The following is a 19,490-nucleotide window of genomic DNA, read 5'->3' on the forward strand; positions in this document are numbered from 1 at the left end:
CTTGGCGCAGGAACGCTACCTGCGCTTCTCTCTCCAAGTCTTCCCCCCCAGGTTGTCGGTGTAATATGAATTTATGACTTCTCTATCTCTTTCTCCCCTCTTACTGGGTTCCCTCCCTGGAGTTTAAATTGGGCCATGCAGTTCCGGGTTTTCCGCTGTCTCAGTTTGGCTGCAAGGAATCGGTTGGCCTTATCCCCATTTATGTAATAAGACTGTTTAGTTTGCAGAAGGAGTTGTGCAGCTTCATCCGCCAGGTGCGTCTCTAAGGCCGCCCTGACTTTTTTAAAGTACCTGGCACATTTTTCGTGAGCCCTTATCTTTATACTCCGCCTCGGCTTTTGGTACTTTGGCCGCCAGTTCCCACCTCACCCTCTCTTTTCTTTTAACATAGTTTGCCGTTTGCCCGATAAACTTGCCCCGTACCACCGCTTTGCTAGCGTCCCAGATAGTGGCCCAGTCTACCCCCTGTGGGATATTTTCCTGAAAGTAATTCCTCAAGGCCTGTTCTATATCTGGTCTAATAGCTAGATCCTTTAGAATCACCATGTCGAAAAGCCTGTTCATGATGGATTTCCTTTTAATTGGGGAGTTGAGCCCGTGGACATTTAATGTAACAAAAGTTAGATCAGTCATTGTTGAATCGTAACAACGTGCCCATCCTAGTGCTATTCAGCCGATCCACCCCCCTAGGTGTCCCATATGTGCCATATGTGGCCTCCACCCAAATAAGATTTTTTTCCTCTGTCTCCCGCCCAACTCCCCAACTTATAACTCCCCATTGCACTTCAACTGAAACACTCCCCACGGCAGTGCCACAAGGAATCACCGGGTTTGCTATCCCCCCGGGAAATGTAGGGTCTGGTCTCCCCCCGTACACCTCCCCCCCAATGTATGCCTTTGAAGCTGCTATATGCCTGTCCCGTGCCCCGACGGGCTACACAATGGGGCAGAATGACCCTTTCGGTACCTAAACTTCTGATTTCCCCGGCGGAACCCAGCTTTTACCTTCACAACTAGTGTTCACACGAGGTCCGCAGCCTTAAGTTCCTTGTTGCGACCCCTCGGGCGGGGGCGTGCTGGTTTCCATTGTTCCTTTTCAGGTCTGCCTTCCTTTTCCCTGCTTCCACATGGGGACCTCTCCTTATCTTTGCCTTCACTGCCTTTTTCCTCCCTCATGAGCGCCTCCATGTCCTCCTCCTTCGTGATCATGTACCGCTGTCCCTTCCACTCGAAGCAGAGACCTGTTGGGAATGCCCACCGGTAGCGCACATTCCTAGTTCTCAGGCAGTCTGTGATGACCCTCAGCCTTTTCCTCTTATAGAGAGTAGCTTGAGCTAGATCTTGGTATAGATGGATGGGTGTGGATCGAAAACTTATGGGCACTCTACTGATCCGTTTTAGAAAGTCTCTCTTATGCTGTGTGACCTCTTGAGGCCCAACGTGTGTGATCTTGTGATTACTGGGTTCCACCCAATTCCCACTTGTCTCTCAAAGTCGATCTGCCGATAGTGTTGTTCCACAGGGCTGTTTACCTCCTCTGTAGATCGCCGCCCAAGCTACCACTACAATGGCACTGCTTATCTTGCCAGTTCCATAGTGTTATACTTTGGCTGTTTCGTGCTCAGGGGTGCTCCCTGTTTTCCCTTACTCCCCTGTGCTATTAGGTGGCTTGCCAATGTCAGGCCCTTTGACCGCTTGTCCCTCTGTTCCCTGTGGCTCTGCCCTCTTCCATGGGCACTGTCAAGCTGCGGAGTAATTACTGGTTATAGAAGATTCCCTTGCGTTGCAATGGGGTAGGTGTTTACCACATGCCCCCTAGTGTTCACCTGCTGATGGAGGGGGCACACCTGTTCTGGGGTCCTTCCTTGTGCCTCTTCACTGCTTTTGTCCTTTCAGCAGCATTAGCTGGTTGTACATTGATTTTCTAGGATCCTTCCACCTCCCAGACATGTTCACATGTATGTTGCCTACTGGGGGTACTCCAGGAGAGTTCAGAGCCTATCCTGCCAAGGTGCCTATTCCTTCAGAGCTGACTCCCCGGGAGCACCCAAAGTTTCCACCATCCGCCGTGCATTTCGCGCCCACTGCAGTACCATTTTACACCTGCTGGAAGACTTAGGCCATGTGGGCCTTTTCCGCGTCCCTCCTGCCAGGTGAGAGGGCCCTTTCCTCTGCCCGCCCGTGCCAAGCTGCTGTCTGCACGCTGATGCGTCTGTCAGCCCAGGCCCAGCTTCTCTGAGACCCTGCTGCAGAGCACGGACAATTTTGCCGGCCCGCCCTGGGCTGCACGGCCACCCACGCCAGATAATATGCAGCATGTTCCAGGTCTCTGCTGGGGGTGCGGCCGCTTCCAGGATACGTTCCAGGCAACGGGGCTTGTTGCCGCTTATGTGTCCCTTTCTGCCACCCCGTGCACCTCCTTACCCGCTACTTCTCGGGCTCCCGTCCTTGGAGCCTGTCTAAGGGTCTTCAGCCCACAAGGATGGGGGAAGGGCTTACCAGCGGGGCACATCAGCTCCAGTCCCCAAGCCAGGCTACTCGCACACTATCGCCGACCGCTCCAGGCAGTTCACTTTTCCGGATGTCAGGACTTCAACAGGCTGATTGCTGTTCGGCTCACTGCAGCGCCGGAGGCAGACTGGCAGTCCCCCAGGTGCTGACACGAGTCGCGTCCGCCATTTTGGCTCTGACCGCTGGGCTCCTGCCTTTCCGCTCATTTCTCCTTCACGACAGCTCCTCACTTCTCACATTGGCACAACTTGTTCCCCAGTCGTTCAGGCACACACAGAGCATATTTCCTGGGTCATTAGGGCTGTTTAGGGGGTTTTGGGGCCCCGGGATGGGGAAGGAGTCCCAGAGCTCACCGAAGAGGCATCCACCAGCATCTTTGGCTGGCTTTGCCCCCGACCCCTAGAGAGTTATTTCTTACCTTACTCTATGTTTCACTGATCTGAAAAGCAACTGTAATCGTTTATTACAACATGAGATCTTACCCATCTTGGATAACAAAAGGTTATCCTAAATATAGTTATGGGGTCATACTATTCCATGCATTTATGTTCCACTATTCAGAAAAGTATACTTGTAACACTGGGTTGTGCCTCCCGTGAATCTGCTTAGAGCATTTCCAAAATAGTTACAGGGCCCATTACTTACCTTGAAATACTGCTGTCTTTCTTAAGTGTAATAGGGTTTAACTGTCCCTGATTTGCTTAGTGCATTCTAAAATAGATGGTGTGTGTTAATGTCACTGAGTAACTTAAGGCCCCTCCAGAAAATGTAGGAGTTGATTTACCAACTCTGAACTGAGTTCTAAAAAGTAAGGTCACAAGGAATACGTGTAACAGAGTTGGTTTGTTATGTGATTCCATAACTGAGTGTCACTGCATGACTGACAGGGTCTACTACCCTTGACATACTGGCCCTCATTAGGATCCTGGCGTTTAGGTGTTAACGGCGCCGTAAAAGGTTGCGGCGCCGTTAATCCCTTAACACCTTACTACGACGTCCCTTTGTGGCTCCCGACCTTAACAGCTGGTCTGGACCAGCCGTTAAAGTAGGGACCTGCAAAGGGACCTTGAAGGTAATTACGGTACCGCAATTTGCGATACCGTACTTAACGCCTTCCCCATTCCCATTGAGCCCTATGAGGCAAAAATGGGAATGGGGAAGGGCCAATGGTGAATGGGGAATTACCACCCCGCCAACCTTGGAATGGGGTGGTAATTCCCTATTTCACCATGGCGGAGTCGGTAAGTTACCGGCGTTAACCATGGTGCTAATAGCGCCATTGGTTAACGCCGGGGTCCTAATGAGGGCCACTGACTTCAAAAAATATAGATAACCTGGTTTTTCTCCCCAAGAATAGCTGATTGCATTTTGAACATGTAATAGGTGTAATAGGTTTGACTTACCTTGACTTTGGGTTGTATTCCTTAAGTTTTGAGTTGGTTTTTATAATTGTGTTTATATATAATGTGATAGTACTTATTCACCCAAGATTCATCTTGGCCTACTTGTATTTAAATAAATTAGATTTTACAATACATAGGGCCTCATCACGAGTTGGGCGGTAACGCTGGCGCTATCTGCCCTACCGCCAAACCCACTGGCGCTATTAGCGCCGGATCATGGGTTTGGCGGATTTGGAATTCCCCATTCCCCATTGAGCCCATTCGGGAATGCCCCATTCCCCATTGGGCTCAATGGGGAAATTTCACGCTCATACCACTTGTGGATTTCCTGCCGGCGGTATGAGCGCAAATTTTTGGCGGATTTCCCCCCAGCTCAGAGCTGTGGAGAAATCCACCGAAGCCCTGATTTGGCAGACCCTTAAATCAGCCGGTAACAGCGCTACCGTTGGATTTAAGGGTTACAGCCAAACTCGTGATGAGGCCCATAGTGTTTCAGTGTTTCTTTGGATGATATTTATGCTACAATTTCTTTGTAGCAAGCTAGAGACCTCTCTCCCTCCTAAAATAAGCCTGGTCGCTCTGTCTGGGCTACCAAATACTCAGGAGGTACAGCCTTACACTAAGAGTGGAGTTTTTGAGTCTCATTTGTATGGTTTTACTAAAAGCTTAGTTGGACTTCAGACAAATGGTCCTAACAAACACATAGGAGCAAAACTTGAGCAGGGACAAATAGCATGAACTGCACTTTTGACTCCAAATGGAGATATGAGGACAATATTTGGCTATGCAAGACTACCTCTCAGTATCAGGGATGTTGCTGTACACATAAATAAACCCTGTTTTCTGTCTAAATACCTGTCTTTATATAGACCATGGGGGTCATTACGAGGTAGGTGGTAAGGGATTACTGGCACCAGTAAGGGCACCGGTGCCGGTAATCCCTTACCGCCCTATTCCGAGGTCCCTTAGCGGGTCCCTTCCCTAACGCCTGGTTTTACCAGCTGTTAGGGAAGGGACCCCTTAAGGGACTTCAGAGCTAAGAATGGGCTCGCTAATAGCAGGCCCGTTATTAGCACCATCCCCATTCCCATTGAGTCCTATGGGGGCTCAAATGGGAATGGGGAATGGTTCCCGGAATGGGCATTTACCGGGTCCTCCAAGGTCGGAGTGACCCGGTAAGTCCCCTTTCCGGGAACACGGACCCGGAATGCGGTAAGGGGGTAGCCATGGTGCTAAGAGCACCATGGCTACCTCCAACCTCGTAATGACCCCCCATGTATTTATTGATAATTGTTTGCTAAAAGAAAGGGAGCAATATATCAGCCTATGCCAGTGGCAAACAAACATGTTCATACCAAACACCGTCCCCTGAGTAAAGAAAAGATATTTTGTCTGCCCTCTCACCCCACCTAGGCGGTGTCCAGGGGCAGCCCAGGCTCTTTAAAAAAGGGATCACTGTGACTCCTTTAGAAAGTATAAGTAGTAGATGATCTGTTCATATTTTATATTAAAAACAGTCGTCTTAGTTCTTTTTTAAAGGGTCTGTGGCCCTGGACTCCTTCGCGACCCCTTAGTTGGGCTAGCCCGCAGACACCCCCAGTTTGAAGGCCACTGGCTTATGCGCTCCCGAGGGGTGAATCGGGGAGGCCCAACTATAACTAGGGCCTTTCTTGCTAGCCAATAGAGCAAATGTCAGATCTTTCCCGTTTTTTATCCAGAGGCAAACACTATTGTTCTGGGATTAGGCGACCACGTGACCGTATCACAATCACACACCCCTCGCTCCTGCTGCGCCCAATTCATAGTCAATCGGGGCCCAGACACGTGTGGAGTGGGGCCGGCCAGCACAATCTGGCCTCACTCATTCTTCACACTGAGTAAGCAGAGCACACAGAGCCCAGATAGCCCCGCGCTGACAGCTCCCAGCACACGTTGCTATTTTGTTTTGAATGGTGCCTTCATTTGTTTTCTTTCTGGAGCATACTTCTGGCAGTGTGCAAAACTATCCAAATGCGTGGACATTATTAACTGGGCTGGGGGGAGGGGCATAGGCTGGCGGATGAAGGCTCGCCGGGGGCGCCTTGAGCATCACGCTTGTGTGGCGCCTCACCGGGGCCTTGCAGTTCTCAGTGCCCGAGGAATAAACTATCGCCATGGCCCGGGCGCTGGGCGGCGAGGCCTCCGAAACGCGCTGCGCGCCTTTTTCTGCACCTGAGGAGGACTCATGTAGCTTGTCCGACAGCGTGGACTTCAGCGACTATGCCACTGCTCCGGGGTGCGGGGAGGAGGAGTTCGAGCTGAACCCCTTCGACGGCCTGCCTTACTCCTCTCGGTACTACAGACTCCTGAAAAAGAGGGAGCAGCTTCCAGTTTGGGGAATAAAGCCTGCGTTCATGGAAAGGCTTCTTCACCATCAAATAGTGGTCGTTTCTGGCGGTGCACTATGTGGAAAGAGTACACAGGTGTGTATGTACATACCATATATAATATTTCGTCATTTGTATTTCTCTACAGAGCTGTACCTTTATTGCAACTATGGGCTATTTCTTTTAGTGTTATCTAGTGCTTGTTTACATCTGAAATTATGACTATGTGAAGTCTGAGCCTCCACCATCCACACAACTGTGGCATTTTCCAGCGCAGGAACCAGGTGGAAAATTCGTTTTAGTTTGTTTTAGGCAACATTGCAGAAACTTTACATCGGTGCAGGTGCAATTAGAAGCAGTGTGCAAAAAAAGTTATCTTTCAATTCATTTTTTGACCACGGCAATGTTCACCCTATTTCTGGCACTGGAGGGGAATTTGAACGGTGCAAACATGCACTGAGATCATATTTTGTTTACATCCCGGCGATTTTTGTCCTAGTGCTTGCACTAGCACCAATGCAACATTTGTGTAGTATGATTCTAAGTGTTAATTGTCCAAAGTCAACGGTACTGGTTTCATTGGGTCTTGCAGCACTAAAAGGTTTGCACGGCTTTATGGCATGGAGGTTAAACGTGAAGGTCTGCAGCTAGGACATTGACCCACCAAGAAGCTTCCTATACATGTATCTTTGAGAATTTATAAGACAGATCTCAGTGTCTCTACGCCAGTGTAATAACTTAACACAGACACTAATGTAAACGTACGTAGCCCGCAGTTCTGAATCTGTGGCACTTTGGCAATATAAGAAATTAGATTTTGAACGCTTTTTTGTTTACTTTTACGAAATGTAATTGAATAATGCGATCTGTCGATCAGGCGCCCTCGCCGTGCAGTAGAATCATTTGATGCACGGGTAGCGGATGGTAGGGATTGGCGTGAAAAAGCATTGGCGTGTGTTTGAATTAGGCAGAAACCTCAAATGAATCGGTGGAGCAAGTCGTGCATTCTCGAAGGGTTACCAGTGTTTCTTTTTGAAGTAAAGTCCAAAACACTATTATATCTGCAGGGCTTGTATTTAATACCGAGCATGTTGCGAAAATATATCGCAACACTTCTCAATGTATTTGAAACTGTTATTTTCTTGCTAGCCACTGAAAAAGCACTAAGGCCTGCAGTCTTGCTTCAGTGACAAGCAGAATTTTATTTATTTAATTTAATTTATGTATTTGCATTTTTAAAGCGCTCACACAGCCCGCTGGCATCGAGGCACTGTTACAGGAATTGGTATTTTTTTTTTTTTAGCAAAGCCAATTTTGGTTTTGGCTCATTTTGATGGTCCAAAGAATCACTACAACGCCAGAACCATTGCTACTGATAAAAGTGAAAGAGATGGGGATTTTGTAAATAGCATCTGGTTGTCATGGCAGCTGGCAATGTTTGGATGTAATGTGTAAGTGGTTTCAACCCAGCACTCCACCTAAGTCAATGCCTAGCATGAGATGCCCAGCTGGAACGCTTATTTATATATTTTCATGTCAAAAGTTCTTTTATTTCTGAACGATGTACCCTTATATAACGCCCCTCTCTTTGAATGCCCCCCCTCTCACTGAACCAAGAAGTAGGTTGTTTTGCAAAGTTAAAATATTTATTTTATGAATTGAACAGTATATACATCACACTTATGAATATGAACAATATCTAAATATCACACTTATTAATATTTATACAATGACCACAAAAAAACGTTGTTGAGGGGACGTTATGGTTAAGTTGCCCTACCAAAAACCTGTGCAGTTCACTAAAAAAATAATTTCAACCTCTCCTTTCTGGTTAAAATAAAAACCAAAAAACCCCTGAAATTCGACAGTTATGGTAACCTAAGCCACCAAGCCTGCCACCGCCCCTGTGCACTGCTACCACTAACAAACACCCAGACCATGAAAGATGTCATCTCAAATGTCACTGATGACATCACTGACGACATCACATGTTTAGTCCCTTTGTTTTCTTTCCCTGCCATTATATATATATATGTACAATCAGTAAAAAAAACTTTGTTAAAGGAATGTTATACTTCACAGCGAAACCAAAATACACTGCTCATTCCTCCATTATGGTAAGCTAAGCAAGCATAACTTGCACCATCTACGCGCGTTGCTAAGACTAACTCCCAAGACATCAAAGATGACATCACAAACATCATTGATGACATCACTCATGACATCACATGTCTGCCTCACTTATTTTTGTTTATTGAAAAATGTAGCCCTGGTGGTTTTATTCACTGACAATCACAATATAAAAATGGAAAAGGTGCTGTATATCTAAACGTTACCCTTGTCGTGTCTTCTTAAAGTACTTTCCTTAGGGTCTGGTCGCAGCTCATAATGCACATGCATGGGCTAATAGCAGGCCTCAAACACACAATTAATTTGTCTACAGGAAGATAAACTTTCTCATGATGCTGTTTCTTTCTTCCTTACTTCAGTTTCCCTGTATGTGCCTCTCATTTATATGCATTGGGTCTTCATATGTATTGTTTGTAGTAGCACAAGGGTGTATTAAGTCATGATTTGTTAGCTAGTTATCACATATTTAACATTACACAATCACCCCTGACATCTTGCTCCCAACATCCCTTGTAGGTAGGGACTTTGCCTCAACATTATTTTCACATGTAATGTCATCAGTGATGTCATCAATGATGTTTGTGATGTCATCAATGATGTTTGTGATGTCATCTTTGATGTCCTGGGAGTTAGTCTTAGCAATGCGCGTAAATGGTGCGAGTTATGGTTGCTTAGCTTACCATAATGGTTGAATGAGCAGTGTTTTTTGGTTTCGCTGTGAAGTATAACATTCCTTTAACACAGTTTTTTTTACTGAATGTACATATATATATATAAAATGGCAGGGAAAGAAAACAAAGGGACTAAACATGTGATGTTGTCAGTGATGTCATCAGTGACATTTGAGATGACATCTTTCATGGTCTGGGTGTTAGTGGTAGCAGTGCACAGGGGCGGTGGCAGGCTTGGGGGCTTAGGTTACCATAACTGTTGAATTTCAGGGATTTTTCGGTTTTAATTTGAACCAGAAAGGGGAGGTTGAAATTATTTTTTTAGTGAACTGCACAGGTTTTTTTTGGTAGGGCAACTTAACAATAACGTCCCCTCAACAAAGTTTTTTTTGTAGTGAATTTTACAGGTTTTTGGTAGGGCAACTTAACCATAACGTTCCTTCAACAAATTCTTTTTTGTAGTGAATTGTACAGGATTTTGGAATGGGAACTTAATCATGACAGTGTGTCAAAGAAGATGTTGTGTGGAATGTACACTGTGATGATGTGATTTTGGGAGATATGTAGTAAAATGTACGTACTTGATATACATTTAACATAGAACATACAGAACCCCCTCCCTATTGATAATAGAAAGGGACGACTGAGCGCCTGTTTGCAGACGGGGCGGACAGGATCAACATTTCCCAAAGGGGTGGGGGGTATCTGCAAATGTACTATTGTCTTACACAAAAAGAATACAACGTAGAAGAAGGACATAAAGGTATTGTAAGTAGTTGTAATTAAATATGGAAACCTGAAGATGTGAAAAGAAAAGGACACATTTAATAAGCATGTAGAATGAAATGGATGGTACCATAAAAAAAGGATGCCTCCATCGTAATCACTTCACAGAAAGTCGGCAGCCTGGAACGACAGTGGGCGGACGCAGTAGGAAGAAAGAACATTACATCAAAAGAGTGAGAGGAGGCCATTTTTTTGTATGTGTGTGTGTTTTTTTTTGGTATGTGGTGCAGAAATAATAATATCTTTCTGTTCTTTTAACTCAGAAATGGCTAGTACTTTGGAGTGCCTGGAGGAGTATTTTCTGCATGGGAAAATGTCTGAAGACAGCGACAATAATGGTACACATTGCTCTGCATATGCAAAATAATGACCAGTATTTTATAGGCATTTAACATATGTATATTTTTTTTTAACAGATCAGGAAATAAAAGAAGAAAGGGCAAGAAACGAGACAGAAGAAGACAGGATAAAAAGGATTGAGCAGAAAATGGACATATTGAACAAGAATTTTAAAAGTTTACGGGAGTTTGTGGAGGACTGTGTGAGAGGAAAAGTTTGTTACCATTGCCCCACCTGTACCTGCCCCGCTTCTCCATTCCCTAGTGAACATCCCCAAACATTGAAGATGAAAATAGACGTTTTGACAAAATATCCATCCCTTCTTCCCCTTACAAATCTTCTCCTCATAACCAGGCCGTGTTGAATCCTAATTCCCCCATATTTGTGTCAGTGTCCGCTTCCCCCACTATTTCTTTGGACTGATGTGTGTGTGTGTTTGGAATGCTTTTGTACAGTAGTTGTAGTGAAAGAGATTGAGTAAACATTTTTTTTTAAAAAAGAGGTAAAATGTTTGCGAACAGCGCGCCTGTTCGACCTATCCGTAAGGAATGGAATGTGGGAGCTGTAAAGGCAGTACACCTACCCTTACTAGTGTCAAGTAAGATGGACTTGAAGTTTGACCGCACCATCTGTTGAAGTTGTGCGTACATATACAGAAAGGGGCGTCCTAAGGACATTATACCTCGCCGTACCGCTTGTAAACGAGATGAAACATGTTCGTAGAACACACCAGATGTCTGGGATGGCTGTAAATAAGGAAAATAGGAGTGTGTGAAGGACAGTATACCTGTACTTATCGGGCGCAGCCAAAATGATGCCGTCCGTAGAACAGGCGCGGTGGCCGGCAAGTTCGTAGGCAAACAAAATGGAGTTGTCCTAAGGAGACTGGAACTGTCCGTACAGTGAACATATCATGTATGCACATGCGCAGTACAACCGTAAGTATAGCGAACATCGCGCCTGTCCCTAACTGACCGTCTCACTTGTGTCGCACTTTGAAATTGTTTTTGTAACCCGAACACTGTCCGTAGGACACTTGCGCGCATGCGTACGTTTGGTACTCTGCATTTGCTATTCAGCGGACTCCCATTTCTGTCACGGATGTGTTCAGGACGTCATCATGTGACCGCACCCACGCTGAGCGTGTGGACTAATTTGCACAGTTTGTGTGCTTCCGCAACAATCCAAAAGAAATTGTAGATACAAGGCAAAGTATTGTAGAGTGTAAAAATATAATTTCACATATCCCAGACAATAGCTGGCCTGAGGACTTGATATGTAACATTTTTGTACCGCTTTGCAGTGATGAAGACGGTCACGAGGCACACCCCTCCACCCCTACAAATGGTCACACCCCCAAGCACATCTTCATTCTCCTTCTAGCTATAGCAGATTGAGGTGTACTGCCTTTACTGCTGTAGTGACCAAAAGGAAACTAATCGGTATGGCTTCCATGGCTGCTGTTGGTTCATTAGCCTCTGCACCATCCCCAAACCCGCCACCACCACCACCTCCCCAAGAGCCTGCAGAGAGATATATGGGTGAGGATGTAGAGAGTGAGGAAGAAGAAGAGGAACAGAATGAAGTGGAGGAACTCAGCAGTAGGAGCACTCGCCGGGAGTCGTGGGAGTGGCGGTTGTTTTCCGTTTATGGGAACGTACCAAAATCATGTGCAAACCTGGTGAAGTGTAACCAGTGTGAGGTGGTGCTGAGTTGCGGGCGAGTTGGTTCGTACAGCTTTGGTACGACAACCATGAAGCGACACCTTACTTCGTTCCACACTGCGGATATTTGCAAGGTGGTGCCATGTGAAGAGCACAGTCGCCTGAGTTCCTCCACAGCATCCTCTGTGTCTGATCCTCCCACCACAAGAGACACTCCTGTGGGGGAGCGCCTGTCTCCAGCTGCCTCACAAGTCATTCGCAATGCGGTTGACCCTTACCTTTCAAAGGTGACAATAGTGTGTAATTTTTGTGACGCAGTACTCTGCAGGGGGGAGAGTTTTCAAAGTGCTTTTGAGGCTACGGTCGCAGAGCACCAGAAGATCTGCTCCTTACCTAAATAAAGCTCACCCTATATCTTTCTCTGTTCACTTGCCCTTTCTTATCCCTGTGGCTGGTGTTCCTTCCTTACCCTCCTTTGGCCTCTTCTCTTAGTGTGTCGTGTGCTGTGAAGCAATGAACGTGAAAAAAACAATTACTGCAAAGGCTCTTTTCAGAGCCGCCTTTCTCAGTTTAAAGGTAGAACTATGAAGTAACGGTCGTAGACCCCCGCGGAGTGGTTGAAAAGTTCACGGACAGTCGTAGGGGAAAAAGGGAGGGTGCAAGCGGAGCAAACACAATGAAGTGGACGCTGGGAGTAAGTGGTGGCTCTGAAAAGAGCCTTTCGGTGGTGTGTTGTGTGGGTCAAAAACTGTGGATTGGAGAAAACGGATTGTCAGATAGGTTAGTGTGATTTTAAGAGGTTGCAATACATTTTCTACATTGCGAAGAAAAATCTGATTGCCAGCATATGTGAGGTGGACTCCATCTCTGCGGAAAATGAAAGAGCTGCGAAACAAAATGTTTTCATTGTGGAAGGAGGACATGCCAACATCTCTTAAAAAGGCACAAACAGCCTTATTCACATTGCGTTTCGCTTTCTCCATTTGTGGACCAAAAGCAGAAGAACGCAGCCATATTTGTCTTTGTGCAATACGGGGAAAAAGTATGTGACAATTTGGAAACATGTCCATGAGCTTCGCAAGTCCTTCCTTCATTGCAAATTGCAAAGAAATTCCAGAGACATGGCCCAAACTGTTTCGTCCGCAGTGAATGATAAGTATATATGGAGGACGCTCTGTCAGTAAAGTACCACAGAAAGGTACCAAGTCCAGCCACCTCATGCCATGCACGCCATGCCAGTGCACCTCCACATGAGGAAATCCGAGATCTGCAGATAAACTGCAGCTTTCTGCATGCACTTTCAACCAATGTATCCATGAGTCTCCCAAAATCCAGATAATCTGTTTTCGAGCATGGAAAGCCATGGCTGTGTGGTGTCCTGTCAGGGAGAAGACGGTCTTACTAAAGTGCGCTGTTCAGAACACACCTACTGAACTTTATGGACCAGTCCCTAGCTCCGCTCATTCTCATTTGCATGCGTCTCCACCCCTGAATCCCCGTTGGTGATACGCGCTGGCTGCAAAGTACCGCCATGTTCGCGGACATGTATAGGCTCAGAGCATGACGACGGTACATTAAAGTGTCATTCCCATTTTCCCCTTTAAGATGGACTCTGAAAAGAGCTGTTTTTTAAAAAAATTTGGCCAGATACCGTATGGACATCTGTTATTTTATTTATTTTTTGTATTTTTTGTCCTTGCTTTACTCCTACAACCATTACAGAACCTTCTCTAAAGCAAGCCTTACGTTCCAAAAGAACATCGCATTTCCCAAAGAAGATAGCGCAACACCTACTGCTTCGAAATAATCTGCATTGCTTAAAGCAATGTTATCGTGGCTGCAGAAAAACATACCAGCTCGTATCATGAATGCACGCATGCCGCGATTGATGATACACCTCCCAATACTTTGGTCTGGACAGAAAACAGAATTGTTGTCACATTTTATTCTAGGCAGCAAAGCAGAAAAAATGACTTTCGTTGTTGGGAAGATGGTCATGAGTGCTTCAACTAAATGTGCCAAATCTGCCAACAAAGTACGTGAACTCACATATCCCAAATGGGAAGCACCGTAGTGCAAAATTACCGCATGAGGAGTGGTCATTGTACGCATGTCTCTGCAAACTTGCAGAATTGCCGCAGCATTTCCATCAGTGTCAGCGCTCCAAACCATCTCTACTCCTCTCACATCGAAATGGTGTGCCACATGCCTACTCTCGGCATAGTGTAATCCATGCACAAAAATGTCTCCAATCACCAAAACCCTGACCCTCTACACCTCTGCCATCTTCACTGTACGCACCGTCTTAACTCACAAAAGAGTAATGTGAACATGTGATTGGCTGATACCTACAGTCCCCTTTCCATGCAGGATTTGCTGTAGAAACCCGTATGTGACATGCCCTAACGGCGGACAAGCATTGCTAACGTGCGGCACGTAACTCTTACCCAGTCCTTCCACCCTTTCCACAGCGGTAGCAAGTTGAGTCCCTCATTGGACACAACTAAGCAGTCACACAATCATCCACCAATCACATTGAACATCGCTAATTCTAACTCCGTCATCAACATTGCGCACTTCAAAATTATTGTTGATGATTGTGAATGGAAGTCGCATATCATTGCAAAGCACCTACTTCATAAGCTACTGTGCAAGTATTGCGAATTTCTACGTACATCTCCATGCATGCGCACATGCATGAGTATAGAATATAGGTATGTATATTATAATCAGAGAAAATGTGCAACCCTTATGATTTAATTTAGACAAATTAATGGCGCTAAATGTGCATAGGCAATACATACCAACGTTCCCCCTTTTAAGTGCAAGATGTCCGATTTATCATTGACAAACCGCACGACTGCTTACTGTCTTCCGCATAACCTATACATATGTTGCAAGCATGCCTATTTAGGGTGGAACTCAATTTTGTATGTGAAAAAGTCGGAGTTGTGTACTGTGTATGGGCTACAGTAATGCTACTTGCAATGTAATCGTGTGAGAAAAGTAAGCGCTCCCGATTGCTGTGGTGACATCTCCCTTTGAGGGTCTCCCGATTTTTCGGCATTGTGCTTTTAATTTGCAAGTAGAAAATGTTTCCCCATCTACTACTGTGCCCTATCGCTTACAAACCTTTCTCCTATACATAGTACACCGTGTAAAAAACAAGGCATTTCCATAAACATAACATTGTTAGCAATTTTGAAGGACTTTCAAGTACCATATTGCAAATACCATGAAAAGACTGCACAGTGTGAAGTGAAATGCACACATGCACTGGGTTGAAATATGAAAGTAGAATGCTGTGACGAAAGAAGCACAATTAATGTGTGCAGTATCATCACTGCTGTAAACGCACTAAGTAATTGATTTTGTTTTTTTGCACAGCAGTGAAGACTACTCTCCTGAGAATCAACAGCATCTACACTGCAGACAACATACCCGAAGAAACCTGGTTATTTTGCGCAAAAAAAGTAAGTACAGTACTACCTTTATATTGTAACTACTCCTCAAAGAGGCTGTGTGGGTTATTTGATTATTTGGGCACCAAAGCAAACATTGATTTCTAAACCATTCTACCTACAAATATCCATTTATTGAACAAAGAATAACAGGCAGAATTGTTCACAAATCCCTGTGTGTTTGGAACTCAAATAACATACGTAATCCTTAGAAGGTTAGATTTAGAAAAGAAGTTGCTGTTGCAAGTTTATGGCATTTTGTTCATTAATAATGGTTTTCGTCACAAGTAGGCCACTTTGTACTCTCATCTGAAGCACATTGTAATAGTATAGAAACAATAAAGTAGCCTTACCAAATCATTGCAAGAGTCCAATGCACATCGACACACCATGACAAAGACCTTCCTCATCAGACTCATGCAAACATGCACACAGCACACAGACATTGGACAACAGACCAAAGTATACCTTTTTTTCAACAGACACCAAAGATTGACTACCAAAAAGCAACTCTGTAGAAAGGAATGCAAAAGTAGAGCAAAGAAAAATAAAAGTGCCCAATGTAAGCATCCACCTGTTGTAGAGTTTGTAGAGAATGTTGGAACAAACCAGCTAATGTAGTTGGTTAGCAAAACAAAGGAAGTCTCAACTACCGAAACTTTACCTCCTCCATCTAAATGTGTCACAAAACACAAAAATGTTGTCAAAAAAACGACTACCAGTACAGCTAACAATGCTCCTAATAATCCTGATAGTGTAACAAGAACGCATAGTAAAAAAAGTATTTTATCAAAAATGTTTCGTCACAGAGTCCTTCAGAATCTACTAAGAAGAGGACCGAAATCATTCTCATCCCTTAAAACCTACCGTAGAAAGTTAATCCTACAAGGTCTCGTGGACAGTGCAACCCTTCTCAAAAGGAATTTGGTTATGTTAGTGTTAAATAGGATGAAAGCACTAACAAAACTAAGAGCAAAACTACAAAAGAAACTGAGCAATAAACGGAATGTGAACAAAAATAATTTCTTACATGTTTGCGGTGGTGAATGGAGTGACACAACAACCACAGAACCATATTTTAATGAAGAAGCATACAAACAAAATCAAACAAACACAATTGCCATCCATAGCAGTGGACGAGGGGATGAGAAAATCAATACTACCATCATAGAAAAAGAAACACTGCTTACAAATGTATTCCCTGAAAACTCAGAATTACCTCTCAATTCAGCAGAACCACACCGTGCAGTATACAAATGGCCGTGCACATCAATGTGTACCATTCCAAACAAAGGGTTCAAATCTTTACGTCAGTTCCTTAATCAATATGTAAAAGTTAAAGAGAAAAGTAAAATGAAAGTGCTGCAAAATATGGATATTTGTCCAGTGCGGAAATACACAGGACAAAAAGGACATTCATTAGCCTGCATTTCTGGGCCTATTTGCAAAAGCACCTTCCATGAGTACATCATTCCAATGTAAGAAATCTAGTGTATAAAATATACTGTGCAAAAAGTCCAGCTTCAGAATTAGGCAACTTAAAGACCACTCTTCTGCATGGTACGTTCAAATACTTACAAGAAGAAACTGACTATATTCAGAGAAAGTATTTTGGTAGTGAGAGCCACTTACAAAATGCAACAGATTTAGAACATAGTAGCAACAATTCTGCACATAGCAACCATCTATTACACACATACAGAAAAGAAATAGTAAAATTTAAAAGGTCATCGGCTGAAGTACCAAACCATGTGTGTGTGTGTGTGTTGCCGCAGAACGTTTTACAAAAGGAACACAAAAAATGTGATCATAGCATACAAAATAGAAGACAATGAAGATTCTAAATGGTTTGAATTAGCTCTCTACCTTTTAGCAGAAAACAAATATGAACAAACTGAATGTCTAATATGTTGCAGTTACTGTACTACAAAATTAGACAACAACCAGACTCCTTCACGTGCTATTACAAATAATTTGGAATTGTTTCCATTACCAAAAATCCTGCAGCAGCTCAATTTGTATGAGAACATAATAATTAAAACAGTTCACCCATTTCAAGCAATTACACGCCTTCATCCAAAAACAGCAAAATTACCTTCCTCTGAATTGGTGAAAGGCATTTGTGGCAAAGTAGTTTATTTGCCATTAGATCTAATGGAAAATGTACACACTCTAGGAGTGAAACGTTCAATAGAGCATTCTTTAATAGTCTTGGTAAAAGGAGTACCAACAAAGGACAAAAAAAATTGGCAACAATTAGTGGACTTACACAAAGTTAGACAAGTGTTGAAATATCTAAAAAACAATAATGAGTACTATAAGGAAATAAATATTGATGAAAGCTTAAGGGAAACAACTGAAATAATTCAAGAGCCATCAGAAACTGGACAGTTTGAACTTCTGGATCCTGCTACAGTATCCACTCTTTTGGACAATTACACAATTTATCCATTGCATTCCAATGAAAGCATAGATGATGCACTAGAAACTTACCAAATGCGACAAACCAAAGGGTCACCAATGAGTATATGGGAAAAAAGTATAGAAGCATGTGCTTTTCCACTGCTATTTCCTACTGGCAAAGGTGGAAGATACGATGATAGACCCACTCAGATTGGGGCATCAGAATACCGTTCATTACGAATGTATTCACAAGATCCCAGATTTAGACAAAATGTTGAATACATATTCCACCTACTCTATGAAAGTGAATTAGCAACACTATGTTACGGAGTTGCACACATTCTTAAATCTGGTACCCACTTTCAAAATATGTCAGCTACGCAGTTAATACAAAAAGTCTTGGAAAAAGATGAGGTTTTACAATCAAGTATAACAAATTTGTTTGCAAACATGTGTGGTACAAAGGAATACTGGTTCCGACAGCATGGAGACGTGAGTTGTATGATCAGAAACCTAGGACCACCGACTTGGTTTGTTACGCTAAGTTGTGCCGAATATGCATGGGAAGATTTACATGAGTTCCTATGCATAGCAAACAGCAACAAAAACAACATAGATATATTAACACCTGGAGATTGGAAAAAATGAAAATCACAAACCTTGTGGAACTACATTTTTCAAACGCAGCAAAAGACAATGGGGTAAATCCCAGCATAAGAAATTGCACACGCGCCGAATGAGTGGAAACTATAACAATTCTTTCTGGATACTAGATAACTATGACTGCTATGAAGATGCTTTCAAAGCAAATGAAAGCGCTATCACCAATGTGAACTTTACGCAGTACAAAATGTTACACAATGAGCAGCAACAGGAAGAAGAACTTCAGGCCCAACTAGATAAGGACTCTTCCGACAGTAGTCAACCTTCTGTAACAGGAAGTCAAGAACCACTAGGACAACCACTAATAGCAAATGAGGCTGAAGCAGCTATGGCAGAAGTAGAAAACACCATGTATCAGTATCAAGAAGATACAGAAGACTTAACTGTACAACAAGCAAAACTTAACAACAATCAGCACACCATTTTTGAAGGCGTAACAAAACAAATTGTACACGGTGTACAACACGAAAATAAAGAACGTACATGCCAAAATTACAAACCTATACTGCTGTACGTCAATGGTGAAGCTGGATCAGGGAAAACATTCTTGATTAAAATCATCAGCAAGTTCCTTCAACAATTGACAAACAACAAACTGTCAGCTGTTGTAACGGCCCCCACAGGTCTAGCTGCCTACAACATAGGCGGTGTCACTTTACACCGATTACTACTGCTTCCAGTAGAGCATCAAAATAAATTAGACTACTACAAACTTTCTGCAGAAGCTGCAATTGAATTACGCAGAGTATTGAAACAAATGAAAATGCTACTAATAGATGAAGTGAGCATGGTCTCCAACCTAATGTTGGCTTTGATTCATCTCAGATTGCAAGAAGTACTTAAAAGTAACAACGAAGAACTCTTTGCAGGGAAACACATTATCGCTTTCTACAATTGACACCAGTGAAAGGTGAACTGATTTTTAAAACCTTAGGCCACAAACGCTGCCGGAAAACTGTTGGTAGCATAGGTAATGTTAACCTTTGGCAACATTTCCAATATAGAGAATTAACTGAGAACATGCAGCAATCTGAAGATCTCACTTATGCCAACATCTTAAAAAGTATTAGAGTTGGTGTATTATCGCAAGAAG

General features: G+C 43.7%; 1 protein-coding gene across 1 annotated transcript in view; it reads left to right on the plus strand.

Moving 5' to 3' along the window:
- The first annotated feature begins 5,748 nt into the window (after positions 1-5,748).
- Positions 5,749-19,490, plus strand: part of DHX32 (DEAH-box helicase 32 (putative)) — an 864,748-nt gene continuing 851,006 nt past the window's right edge. The window contains exon 1 of the mRNA XM_069611492.1: positions 5,749-6,376. Within this exon, the coding sequence (XP_069467593.1) occupies positions 6,068-6,376 (309 nt within the window). The 5' untranslated portion in view covers positions 5,749-6,067. The remainder of the gene's footprint in view (positions 6,377-19,490) is intronic.

Source organism: Ambystoma mexicanum, chromosome 8 (assembly GCF_040938575.1).
Source record: "Ambystoma mexicanum isolate Mex_15411 chromosome 8, UKY_AmexF1_1, whole genome shotgun sequence".
Taxonomy (NCBI): domain Eukaryota; kingdom Metazoa; phylum Chordata; class Amphibia; order Caudata; family Ambystomatidae; genus Ambystoma; species Ambystoma mexicanum.